The 13898-nt window shown below is 38.6% G+C and overlaps 1 protein-coding gene across 8 annotated transcripts in view; it reads right to left on the reverse strand.

The window, feature by feature from the left end:
- Nucleotides 1–13898, reverse strand: part of LOC124795281 (glycerol kinase-like) — a 179157-nt gene that overhangs the window by 124571 nt on the left and 40688 nt on the right. For 5 of the 8 annotated variants that reach the window (XM_047259232.1, XM_047259229.1, XM_047259230.1 and 2 more), the window contains exon 2: nt 3354–3430. In XM_047259232.1, the coding sequence (XP_047115188.1) occupies nt 3354–3425 (72 nt within the window). In that variant the 5' untranslated portion in view covers nt 3426–3430. Of the gene's footprint in view, nt 1–3353; nt 3431–5000; nt 5080–5257; nt 5407–13898 lie in introns of those variants that run through there. The other 3 variants (XM_047259234.1, XM_047259227.1, XM_047259226.1) reach the window with 3 other exon arrangements.

Below are 13898 nucleotides of genomic sequence, written 5' to 3' on the forward strand. Positions count from 1 at the left end.
ATAGTATTGTATAATAAGTAGAAAATATATGGAGGCAATGATGATGTGCCTGAAAAAGTCAGTGGTCTTTGAGTCACACTTCTGACCAACGACTTCTAGCAACTCTCATAGACATCCTGGTGAATAGCAAAATGACATCAAACCCCACTAGGATGTCAAAGTCCTTCAGCTTAAAGTTGTAAATATTTCACAAAATCCACAGATTTGCAGACATGAAGCAAGCTTTTACCCACAAAGGGATTTATTATGCTTTTTATATATTTTGCTAGCAAATATGTACAAGCCCTAATGATGCTGACTATGGCGCATAACTGCGTCTCCTCTTTGTGGACCTTATGAAGTTCCATAATGCCTTGGTGGTAAAGGTCCTCATCATAACAAATTCTTGATAACTCTCTCTGGTAAATCCAAGTCCTTGAGAAGTGGCCTAGTCTTGTTTTCCACATTCTTGGAGAAGTCTGTATCGATCTGTCAGTAGGAGTCATAGCTAACAGACCCTCCATTTTCTCAGTGTAGCCCTTGTGCCTGAGGACAAAGGAGTTCAGTTTGTCAGCACACCTGACAATGTCGACATGCCTAATCACCGAAATATTGTGCCCGTCAGACAATAAGAACAGGCAGTCCACCCTTGGACTGTTTGATCAACATTATGCCCCCAAATATTTTATTCTGTTCTCAATATCAGTTGAGGTGTTACACATCATGCATATTACTTTGTCAAGTTTCTCACACTGCTGACCCAAGTTGCAATCCTTTGCTGCTAGAGGGCTCTGAATTGTGGTGCATAACATAGCGGTGTGTAATGTAAAAACATTTGTGTGTGAGAAACAGCATGCTGTAATCGAGATTCTAACCACAGGAGAGTTCATCCACACATGGAGCATCATCCACTTCAGCATGACAATGCCTGACCAAACACGAGTGCTGTGACATATCCAATAATCTGATGCCTTGGGTTCACTGTCATCGATCGTCCTTCATACAGCCCTGACTTGGCACCACCTGATTTTCATGTGTTTCCAAAAGTTAGAGAACACCTTTGAGGACTTTACTTTGATAGCAATGAAGCGGTGCAAGTAGAGGTGAAGTTGTGGCTCCATTGGTAAAGTCCAACATTCTACTGTGATGGTATCAACAAACTGGTTTCGCACTGGGAGAAACATGTTCATCATCTGGGTGACTATGTTGAGAAATGAAGATGTGGAATGTTAATAAAGCATGTTTTATTTAAAAAGCTTTACAAGTCCTCAAGTAAAAAATTTTGAGGCATTACATTTCAGCATGCCCTTGTACTATTATCATTACATCATTATACAGATGATTATAATTAAAGTTAAACTTTCAAAACACTGTAGATATAACACTACTGCTCAGAACAATGTCAAATTGCAATAGAATATTATTGGAGAAGGGGGAAAACATACGGCAGAAGAAAAAAAAGTGTGGAAATTGATCAATAGATGGTGCTGTGTGTGTGTCAGAATATGTAAATGAAACATCTGTCATGTGCACAACCCAATGAAGTTGGTATAAACACACTGGGTACACGGCTTTTCCTCCTTTCACGTCTGCAATGTTCACCATGACTGTCTCAATACTGGATCACACACTGCTTGTAAAGCTGTATTACAAGAGTGATGACTGTACACACGTCACTCTGCAGAAGTTACGGACACTGAAGCATTTGATAAAAGGTGTATTACAAGAATGATGACTGTACACACGTCACTCTGCAGAAGTTATGGACACTGAAGCATTTGAAAAAAGGCTTTGGTCCAATGACTGCCGTGGGTCTGGGGAAAAAGACGGGTTCTTTTGGTATGCAACCTGGTAGAGGGAGGAAACGAATTGGTTCGATGTCAGTGGAAGCAGGGGCCACAGAAATGCAGGAGGAGACGAGTGGTGGTGTGCAAATGTGTAGTGCACGGACAATTGCCCGAACATTGGACATACCCGTGGGCACGGTGTGTAAGATCCTACAAAACATCCTTCTTTGCAACCCATTCAAAATTAACCATGTGTATGAGTCGCTTCCTGTTGACCTGCCAGCAATTTTCTTTAGAATTTCTTTATTGCACGGAAGTGGACACTGATTGGCTGTGGAAGATTTTGTGGATGGACGAAGCCCACTTCCATCAGACATGATATGTCAATACACAGAACTCTCGAACATGTATAATGGAAAATCCACACACAAATCAACCAGTACCACTTCATCCTGAAAAGGTCACTGTGTGGTGCGGATTTACAGCATCATTTATCATAGGGCCATATTTTTTCGAAGAGACAGGTGCTTCCGGTCCTATTACCTGTACCGTCACTGGTAATTGCTATGAGTGTTTTTCACGCAACTACATCATTCCAGCATTCCAATAGTCAATAGTGTGGATGTGTGGATGGGATCATTTTTATGGAAGATGGCACACCTCCACACATTGCAAAATCAGTTAAGCAGCTGCTGGAGCACCATTTTGGAAATGCTACATTTATGAACTGCCATTTCCCTACAGCCTGGCCATCCCAATCACCTGATCTTAATCCGTGTGACTTCTTGCTGTGGGGCTATCTGAAAGATGTTGCATTCAGTGTTCCAACTGCAAACTTAGCTGCATTGCGCTACTCATTCTGAACGTGACCCCGGAAACACTTCGATCAGTTGTGGAACATGCCGTTTCTAAATTTCAACTTGTTGCAGAAAACAATGGACAGCATATCGAACATGTTTTGTGCCAGTCACATGGAAATAGATAATCCGATTTGATTTTGATTGATGCTTTTTAAGCGGTGTTTGGCCTCAGGACAATTAAAAACCAATGTGAGTGATGCTTTTTATGCAGTTCATGGCCTCAGGACAGTTAAAAACCAATTTTTCCCATCCAATGTGATATGCATTGCTGTGGTGGATGGGGTTATGTAACTAACAGTATCACACCTGTAACACATTCACACTGAGAAGTATAATTTGTTTAACGCCAAACATACACCTTAGGCATTGCTGTATGATTCACTTGTCATTTTTAGTCGACCACTACTAAATTATGATTCTTACAGTGCCATCTATTGCTACATTTTGTAACTATTTATTTTTCTTCTGGCATATATTTCTCCCCTTCTCCGATAATATTCCATTACAAATTGACATCATTTTGACCAGTGGTGTTATTTCTACAGCAGTTTGAAAGTTTAACTTTAATTATAATCACTCTGTATTATCTGACATTGTTTCTTTTCCTTAGTAAATGTACTGAAATGACTTTCATTTACATCTTCGGCAGCAGTAAAGTGAACTGGAGTACTAAACACTTATTCTCAAGGCTTTCACTCAGATGTAAGTATTAAACAATATTACTCACCAAGAATCTTGCGCTGCTTGTTCCTTCATCAATTGCTCCAACTAAAGGACCTAATCTTCCCGTTCTACCCATACTGCCTGAAACAAAAATTGAGACTTTCATTAATGTTTATAGCCCTGCAATGCTATCTGGAAAAGAGTAATTTCAAAAACTGCAGCCTCATAAAAGTTTTAATTGGTAATTTTATTTTAGAGCAGAGCACAAGTTATCAAGTTATTCCTTCAGTTGCTAAAAATGTGCACTATCATGCTTCTTTATTACTCTAATTTCTGAGGTTGCAGTCAATGATGATACTAATGATTTTTTTTTTAAGTTTGCCTAAAAGTCCTCTTCATGTGGTTGAGTACAAATCTCATATGCTCATTGGCTGGACTCCAACCTAACTGTGAACTAGACAGACTGTGGACCACCTTTTATGTCTGTGATTGTTTCCCAGCACTGACAATGGTATTCAATTAATAGTCTGCTCTCTAAGTGCTCTCTTTATTGGAACAATGTCCACCCAATACAAAAACTTATTGAAACAGATTTGCAATAGAACTTTACTGTCAGTATAGCCACTGTTATAAAAGGTAGTGCACAGCTTATCCCATTCAAAGCTGGTTGGCACCAACACAGCAAGTACCCGAAAGCTGCGCTTGACACACATCAGGAAGAGAGCTAAGCAAGCAGTCAAAATCTCATGAGAAAATAATAACACCAGCTTTACTGCAAATGCAGAAATCTAAAGATATGCAAAAATTGGTATGCCAGTAAGAAATGAATTGTAGAGAAGAGATTACACATCAAACAGAACTGAATAATAACCATGCTCCACACTTAAACTACCTGGATAGTAAGATAAATGATAAACTGAAATAGACTGAAAATGCCACCCCCTTTCACCCACTGACCTAATGCTGATAACTTTTACAGGCATAAAAATTTGTTATTGTGTTATCTGTGTTTCCTTAGAGACTGTAATCTAGAGAGTAAGTGACAAAATGTACTGAAGGGGCTCCTTAGAGAGATTTTTTAATGTTTACTATAATATACTAGTATATGGACTCACAAAGTTTGTTTGGTGCTGCCAACAGAATTTCTTTTTTTTTTTTTTTTTTTTTTTTTTTTTTTTTTTTTTTTTTTTTTTTTTTTTTTTTTTTTTCGATCAACTCTGATAGCCAGAGCACAACAAGGAAATCTGTTTTTTATAAAGATTTTAGTGTTTCCTCAAAAGGAGAGTCTAGAGCTGTTACACACTGAAAATTCTTCCCTTCTCAATGTATGAGGAAAAACCAACAACATGCATATATTTAGGAAGTGAAACCTTCTACATAATTACTGTATTTTTATGTTGTAAATTAATATCTCAAGCTAATTACTAGTTTTGAAAGAAATTCACCACTGCTTTAATGAAAGAAAAGACATAAACATAATATAAAATAAATGTGGCTGTATCTGTTAATATGCCACAATTCTATTCACAACAAAACCAGCAATCTGTCTGCACCTCTACACACATGTATACATGAAATGACAGGTGCTAAATTTCTAACATCATTACTTTCGTAGTTCAATGTGACTGCAAGTCAAGCTTATTAACCTGTTATTTCATTATAATGAAAAGTACTGCAGTGTTTTTTATACTTTTATATTCATGTTATTTACTTTTTCTTGGATTTTTTTGGTTGATAAGAGCTATAAAATTAAGCTTTGTGCTAGGTGAGAGCATTACTCAGAAAATATATATTTTCAACAAACATAGGAGATACTGAGACAGATATAGACATTCTTGAAATTTGTGTCAACAGATGCATGAGGATGTAGCAAGACTAGGCGTGTACTTTTGTCAAAATGGCATGGTCAGACATATATCTGTTGTCAAAGTGCTAGCACACAAGGGGCTAGTGAAACATGCTCTCTACCTTGTTGCTTCCCTTTTAAATATTCCCACATGTGTTTTACAAAACTTGTCATTTTTAAGGTTCCCTGAAAAGACTAAAAATATAACAGAAGTAACTCATGAAAAATCAAGAATGTCTCACTTGTGTCTCAGCTGAGAGCAAATGTAAACATGTACTTTTATCAGTATGACCTATAACCTTGGCATTTGCCAAGAGATAACTTGTATGTTATTAGACTGGTTCTGCTGATTAAGTGTTCACCTTTGACAATGAATGAGGGATAGATAGCAAAAACTGTTACAAAACATTTTAAGATGAAATTGATGAGATCGTATAATAAACAAACACCTTAAACATGACTGAGCATCAGCAAAGCATGAGTGAGGGATAGAGTAGGTATGGTAAGCCTGACAGATGTAAAACATAAAAAAATCTTTCCATTCAAATACCATTGTCCACAAGAAGTATTCAGAAATACATTTTCCTGTTATAAGCTATATGACATGAATTACAAACTATGTGATTTCTAGCATTTTTGTTTTGCCATTATAATTGGAAGAAAATATTTCTTCGTGCGATTAGAAAACACTTTTTTGTCTCCATCTGGTGACCTGTACATACAAATAATAATTGTATTTTGCCTTGGTGATTCAAATATAGCGAGTTCTATAATCATTTTTACTGAACAGATTGTGACACTTAGTTACACTGTTGAATTCAACATTTTTTTAACACATAGACAGGTGTCCCCATGAATAAATATTTTTGTGCAATACATGCTTGCAGAGGTACATCAACTCTTGACACATCTTGTTTAATCCAGTGTTAGATAAAGCATAGGGCAGAAATATCATTCAGATCATTTAACATTATTTCTGTCTTGTTACACTTACTGTACAGTGATTGAACATTCTAATGGAGCAATCTAAAATTAGTTACATAGAACACATCATTTTTTGTTCGACCACTTACCCTACTTTTTGCACTAGCATCTCTAATGGAAAAAAAAGATCAAAATATTTTCTATGGATGGGATTCTTGGTGTTTGACTTTTTGCTTGTTGTTCTATTTAGAAATGATAGGTTCATCTTCAGATGGGTGTTCATGTATGTATTACATTTCTTTGCTGTTGACACTAGTTGCTACCAGTTTTTTCCTTCCAACAGTTAACATTAACAACAACAAATGTAATATAAATGTGAACAGCAATCAGTTTGAAAACGGTAACAGTGCTATTTGCATAAATAAATAGCAAACACTTGGCTGACTGCTGTTTTCTTCTTTACAAGCATTAATACGTGTTTTTATATACGGTACCCATGGTCTCAAAAATGTCAGTTTTCAACAAAATGAAATGTTTGTTTCAAGTGCCATTAATACTGAGTCTCTACATTTTACTTGTGATAACGTAAGCATAGAAACACAGTGTTAGGTTTTTAGCAAGTAGAACTGTTGTCAACAAAAACTGATTCTCATATATTTTAAATTACGGAACTCCACAGGGAAGCATAGCTTGGCACAAAGACCATGCAACATTTACTAACATATATTTGAAAGACTTTCTCTGTGTTAGGTACCTGGATCAAGCCTAGGGACATGTAATAAAGTACTTAGAACACAATAGCACTTAACAAACATATATTGAAAAAAAATGACATTTTGAACAGGAATGGAGTAGGAAGCGTAAAGTAGGAAGTGCTGTATAGTTGGATCAGTCAGGTTCCCAAATCTATCCAGCTGGCGCTTCCTGCTCCAGCCCTGTTACACGCTTATCCTATCCTATCAGGGGGTGCAGCACTTGTGAAAGTAGTCATGTCATATATCAATTCTGCTGGAAACACTAGTCCACTTTTGTGTCAGTATGGCTTCCAACCAGCTGTCCTGGCGACAATCTCTGGTAACCCAGTGTTGTCACAACCTCCCCACAGTTTCCCCTCTCTCTATATTATCATTCCTCCCAAATTCATGTCTCTACTTCACCTCCAGTGTGCACCACTCTCCACTGCCTCCTACACCCATGCATCATATGCCTAGTTTGTGCACTTGCCATCCCTCTCTCCTGCATTCCTAGCCAGCAGACTGGCTACCTCCCTCTGAGCCACTAGCCACCCACCCCCAGCCCCTCTTTCTGCCTCTTTCTACCCACCTCACCTGACACATCCCCAACTCCAACCTAGTCTATCAGCCATACTGCAGCACTGGCTTTGTGCATCAGCTGATGCCATGTTGTAGGGGCATAGAGAGAGAGAGAGAGAGAGAGAGAGAGAGAGAGAGAGAGAGAGAGAGAGAGAGAATGAGTGTGCACTTTCACTTGAAAGCTAGCAAGTTTTCTTTTGTGAGTGGTCTCCTAAAGAAGTTATATTATTCTAGTCATTCATTCACACATTGTTTTCTGTACATCCCATAATGAAGAAAAGCCTACAGGGGTTGATTGATTAAAGTCATGTACGCTAAAGCATGCAGCTGTGGTAGTATCTAGTATCCCCATATATATGAGATATGATGTAATTTTGTTTGAATGAAGAAATCAGAAAAAAATCAATTGTGTAGCAAATATAGAAGCAGGTAAAATAAATGACACAGCTGAATTGGTTCACACTGCAAAGGCAACTTCACAGGTCCCTGCAGCTACCAGCAGCTACCTTGACAGCACTAAAATTGCAGTCACAGCCACCACTGCAGACAAGAGGAAGGATACTGCTGGTACTCATATGTCAGTCAGAAACAAGAAAGTGAGTATCAAAAGCAATGATTTCTTTTTATGGACAAGCATGTCAAAGTCAAAACCACTAAAAAAGAACTATCAGTCATGCAGCAAAATATTCAGTCTTTAAGGTGTAAAGTTTTAATCCTACAAGCACTATTGGGTGCTGTGGATAGTCCAACAGTGGTGTGTTTTACTGAACCGTGGCGACTGAACCGTGGCTTCTGCGTAAAACGCAAAACTTTTCATTGGAATCACACTTTTGTCGGTCAGATTATAAAAATCGTAGCAGCTGTATATACTGAAAGACATTTCAAGCATTCGTCAATTGAAACTATAATTAATATTGCAAGATACATCATCATTAATGTTTTCTGTTCGCCTGATAGTAGCACTAAGACATTTTTGAAAAACTAACTTGTGTGGTAAATAAGGCTAGCAGTTGCAAAGATAGTTACAATACAATACCATGTGCTAATTGTAATATTGATTACACAGAGTAAGATATCCAAATTTAAGAGGATATTTACTCACTAACAACCTTGTGGATCAGAAATCAGACACACATATAGTTAAAGACATTTATTTACTTGAATTACAATTGGAAGTCCAGCTCATTATCAAATGCTGAATGTGTTCTGTTCATATTTTGTATAACACATCACTGTTCATCGCCAGGTGAATCTCCACATCTTCGACGTCACTATACAACAGCACTACAGTACCATACAGAGTTGTATTATCTTCCTTCACCACATCACCTATCTTGGCAGGAATAACATTTGTTACAATACAAAATTGCCACATCCTTTTATTCACAAAATTGCCACTTCCTGTTTTTCAAGTTCGAAATATTGACATGTTGAAATAATATTGATGAGCATTAAATTTAATAACATATTGTCTGTTTAATTTCTTCAGTTTCTTGAATGGAATGAACTAGAAACAGTAGCTCCATGATGCAATATAAATACTGTAAAAAGTATAGGCAGATCCACAATGGACGTCAACAGAACAGAACACTTCACTGTCAAACAGATACTTTTCTGAGGAATAAACTTCACTGGTCAGTCTCTTGTTCCCACAACCTCATAGAATTCACATAACACAGTCAATGACTGTACTAGAACAGCTACAAACAGTGCTACTCCTATAGACTATATTGTCACCAATATATATGTAGATAATTGAGAATTATCAGTCTAATCAAAGAGAAGAGGTACCCTCTGTAGAATAAAATTTGAAGCCTAGGAAGCACTACAGTAAACACAAAGCAATGCATAATAGTAACATAAGCACCTTCAACCATAATCTGACTGATGAAGGCTAGACTGATATCCAAAGTGACAACTGCAGTGTAAACAATTTTAGTTTCCTCATAACTAGATATTCTGAATATTTTAAGGAGCCATTCTCTATCAAAAATATATGCGAAACAAATGAAGAAAGACAAAACAAATTTATAACAAAGGGCAGCATTGTTTCAAGCAAAAGGTTTAAAGTACTACACAGAATCAGTACATATAAAACCAATTGCTTGTACTTTCAATGGTACTGCAAGGAATATATATAAAAAAGTCTACACCAAAGTCTTAAAATTTGCAAAGAAATGGATATTGAAAAGGTCATTATCAATTCAGATGATAAGGCAAAAACAGTGTGATTGATCATAAATTGAGAAATAGAACAGACCAAAGCCACAAGGAAATTAGCTGAAATAATTCTTTACAAAGAAACCCAGGAACTATAGCTAAAGCATTTAATGACTATTTCATAAACATATGCAAAAATCTATAAGGGGCAATCAAAAAGTTCCATTTGAGAGAAGTGCTGCAGCATCTAAGCAATGTAGCAAAACTCCAATGAAGATATATAACCACCAACATGTAGGCAACGGATTAGCATAGCATTTGTATCTATCTGGCGACTGTGCGGTAAATGCGGAAACATGCAATCTTATTACCAAAATACATCCCAACAGGGCAAACTTACTGTTATTCTTTTCTTGGATGCTGGAGGACAAACACCAGTAGGCATCCATCAGACAATGAAGAATGTCTATGGGCAAGCATGTCTTTCGGAAACCACCATTGTGCAATAGTGCACAAGATTCTGTGCTGGTCGCGATTTGACACAAAATGCTGGTCAATTAGGTAGGCTACACTCACAGCACTGGGACACAAAACAGCATCCGCCTTACACACCTGATCTCTCCCCGTGTGTTTATCACACCTTCAGTCCTTTAAAAAAGGTGTCGGAGGGTCGACTAGTCCTGTCAGATGACAATGTGCAGCAGGCAGTTACAGACTTCTTCATACAGCAGTACTTGATATTTTACCATCTGGGTATCTTCATCTGGAGCATCAGTAGGATGATTGCCTCAATGCTCACAGTGACTCTTCCTTTGACTGAAAACTTTTGATCACCTCTTATAACAAAGGGTATGCCAACTCCAAAAAGTGCTATAAATGTTTTACTACAGAAAAGATGCCCACTAAGAAATTCCATATACCTGTTTCCAACAAGTGAGAAAGGAATAACAAAAATCATAAATAAGTTGATAACATCAAGACCAAGGGCAGCTATGGTATTCCAAATAACATTATCTAACTATCTTCTAAATTGATTGTTAACCCTCTGACTGACATGATTAGTGAAGCCATCACATGAGGATTGTATCATGAGAGTTTAAAATTGCTGGTGGTTACCATGTACAAAAAAGGTGATTAAATATAACATGAAAACTACTGACCTGTTAGTATAATAGCATTAATATAAAAAAAAATTTGAACATATTCTGACAATATTATGAAAAGGATAGAGTGCTAATCACCATATAGTGGTGATGCTGAGTACAGATAGGCACAACAAAAGACTGTCAAATAAAAGCTATAGCTAAAAAGGCCTTCATCAGAACTAGACAAAAAACCATATAAACATGTAAATGCAACTCGCACACACATGACCACAGTCTCTAGCTGCTGAGGCCAGACTGCAAGCAGTAGTGCATGATGGGAGAAGTAGTCTGGATGATGGGAGCAAGGAGGAGTCTGGGGTGGAGAGGGGGAGGGCGAAGGAAATAAAGTGCTGCTTGTAGCAGCATAGAGGGACAAGGTGGAGAGAGAGTAGGGCAGCTAGATGCAGTGTGGGGGCTAGATGGAAAGAAGGGGGGCAGGGCAGTGGAAAAGAAGTAAAAAAACTGTGGGTGCATTGGTAGAACAGAGGGATGTGTAGTGCTGGAATGGGAACAGGTGGGTAAAGGACGATGACTGATGAAGACCGAGGCCAGGAGGTTTACGGGAAGGTGGGATATATTGCAGGGAGAGTCCCCACCCACGCAATTCAGAAAAGTTGGTGTTAGTAGGAAGGATCCAAATGAGAGGCTATGAAGCAGTCACTGAAATGAAGAACACTGTCTTCAGCTAAAACTTCTGGGCTGAGAGGCCGTGGTCGATGTATAAAATTTCCTTTATACATCGACCACGGCCTCTCAGCCCGGAAGTTTTAACTGAATACAACACCGGCCGTGAAAGCCTACATTGTATGAAGGACATTGTGTCGGGCAGCACGCTCAGCAACTGGGTGGCCCAGCTGTTTCTTGGTCACAGTTTGTTGGTGGCCATTCATGCGGACAGTACTAATGAAAAGAAGCTGCTGATCAAAACAAAGACCATTGTTGTTGAATATCAGATACAATTGGATTCCACTTCTTAGTTAAAGGGAAAATCTTATCCCTATTAATCCTACTGTCAAATTTACGATGGAAGTTGAAAAGGATGGAAAACTTCCTCATCTTGATATTTTGGTTCACAGAAATGACGGTGGGATTTTGGGGCATGGTGACATAGTGTATATCATAAACCTATGCATACTGATTGTTATCTTCATGCAACTAGCTGTCATCCACCACACCAAAGCAACTGTGGTCTTGCGGACTTTGGTGAGGAGAGCCTATGCTATTTACAAAACAGAAAATTCAATACAGAAATTGGACCATCTTAAAGCCATTTTTGAGCAGAATCTACATCATCTACATCTACATCCGTACTCCGCAAGCCACCTGAAGGTGTGTGGCGGAGGGTACCCTGAGTACCTCTATCGGTTCTCCCTTCTATTCCAGTCTCGTATTGTTCGTGGAAAGAAGGATTGTCGGTATGCTTCTGTGTGGACTCTAATCTCTCTGATTTTATCCTCATGGTCTCTTCGCGAGATATACGTAGAAGGGAGCAATATACTGCTTGACTCTTCGGTGAAGGTATGTTCTCGAAACTTTAACAAAAGCCCGTACCGAGCTACTGAGCGTCTCTCCTGCAGAGTCTTCCACTGGAGTTTATCTATCATCTCCATAACGCTTTCACAATTACTAAATGATCCTGTAACGAAGTGCGCTGCTCTCCATTGGATCTTCTCTATCTCTTCTATCAACCCTTTCTGGTACGGATCCAACACTGCTGAGCAGTATTCAAGCAGTGGGCGAACAAGCGTACTGTAACCTACTTCCTTTGTTTTCGGATTGCATTTCCTTAGGATTCTTCCAATGAATCTCAGTCTGGCATCTGCTTTACCGACGATCAACTTTATATGATCATTCCATTTTAAATCACTCCTAATGCGTACTCCCAGATAATTTATGGAATTAACTGCATCCAGTTGCTGACCTGCTATTTTGTAGCTAAATAAGGGATCTATCTTTCTATGTATTCGCAGCACATTACACTTGTCTACATTGAGATTGAATTGCCATTCCCTGCACCAAGCGTCAATTCGCTGCAGATCCTCCTGCATTTCCGTACAATTTTCCATTGTTACAACCTCTCGATACACCACAGCATCATCTGCAAAAAGCCTCAGTGAACTTCCGATGTCATCCACAAGGTCATTTATGTATATTGTGAATAGCAATGGTCCTATGACACTCTCCTGTGGCACACCTGAAATCACTCTTACTTCGGATGACTTCTCTCCATTGAGAATGACATGCTGCGTTCTGTTATCTAGGAACTCTTCAATCCAGTCACACAATTGGTTTGATAGTCCATACGCTCTTACTTTGTTCATTAAACGACTGTAGGGAACTGTATCGAACGCCTTGCGGAAGTCAAGAAACGTGGCATCTACCTGTGAACCCTTGTCTATGGCCCTCTGAGTCTCGTGGACGAATAGCGTGAGCTGGGTCTCACACGACCATCTTTTTTGAAACCCATGCAGGGCCTACAGAGTAGATTTCTAGTCTCCAGAAAAGTCATTATACTCGAACATAATACGTGTTTCAAAATTCTACAACTGAACGACGTTAGAGATATAGGTCTATAGTTCTGCACATCTGTTCGACGTCCCTTCTTGAAAATGGGGATGATCTGTGCCCTTTTCCAATCCTTTGGAATGCAGCGTTCTTCTAGAGACCTACGGTACACCGCTGCAAGAAGGGGGCAAGTTCCTTCGCGTACTCTGTGTAAAATCGAACTGATATCCCATCAGGTCCAGCGGCCTTTCCTCTTTTGAGTGATTTTAATTGTTTCTCTATCCCTCTGTCATCTATTTCGATATCTACCATTTTTTCATCTGTACGACAATCTAGAGAAGGAACTACAGTGCAGTCTTCCTCTGTGAAACAGCTTTGGAAAAAGACATTTAGTATTTTGGCCTTTAGTCTGTCATCCTCTGTTTCAGTACCATTTTGGTCACACAGTGTCTGGACATTTTGTTTTGATCCACCTACCGCTTTGACATAAGACCAAAATTTCTTAGGATTTTCTGCCAAGTCAGTACATAGAACTTTACTTTCGAATTCACTGAATGCCTCTCACATAGCCCTCCTCACACTACATTTCGCTTCGCGTAATTTTTGTTTGTCTGCAAGGCTTTGGCTATGTTTATGTTTTCTGTGAAGTTCCCTTTGCTTCCACAGCAGTTTTCTAACTCAGTTGTTGTACCACGGTGGCTCTTTTCCATCTCTTA

Source organism: Schistocerca piceifrons, chromosome 4 (assembly GCF_021461385.2).
Source record: "Schistocerca piceifrons isolate TAMUIC-IGC-003096 chromosome 4, iqSchPice1.1, whole genome shotgun sequence".
Taxonomy (NCBI): Eukaryota; Metazoa; Arthropoda; class Insecta; order Orthoptera; family Acrididae; genus Schistocerca; species Schistocerca piceifrons.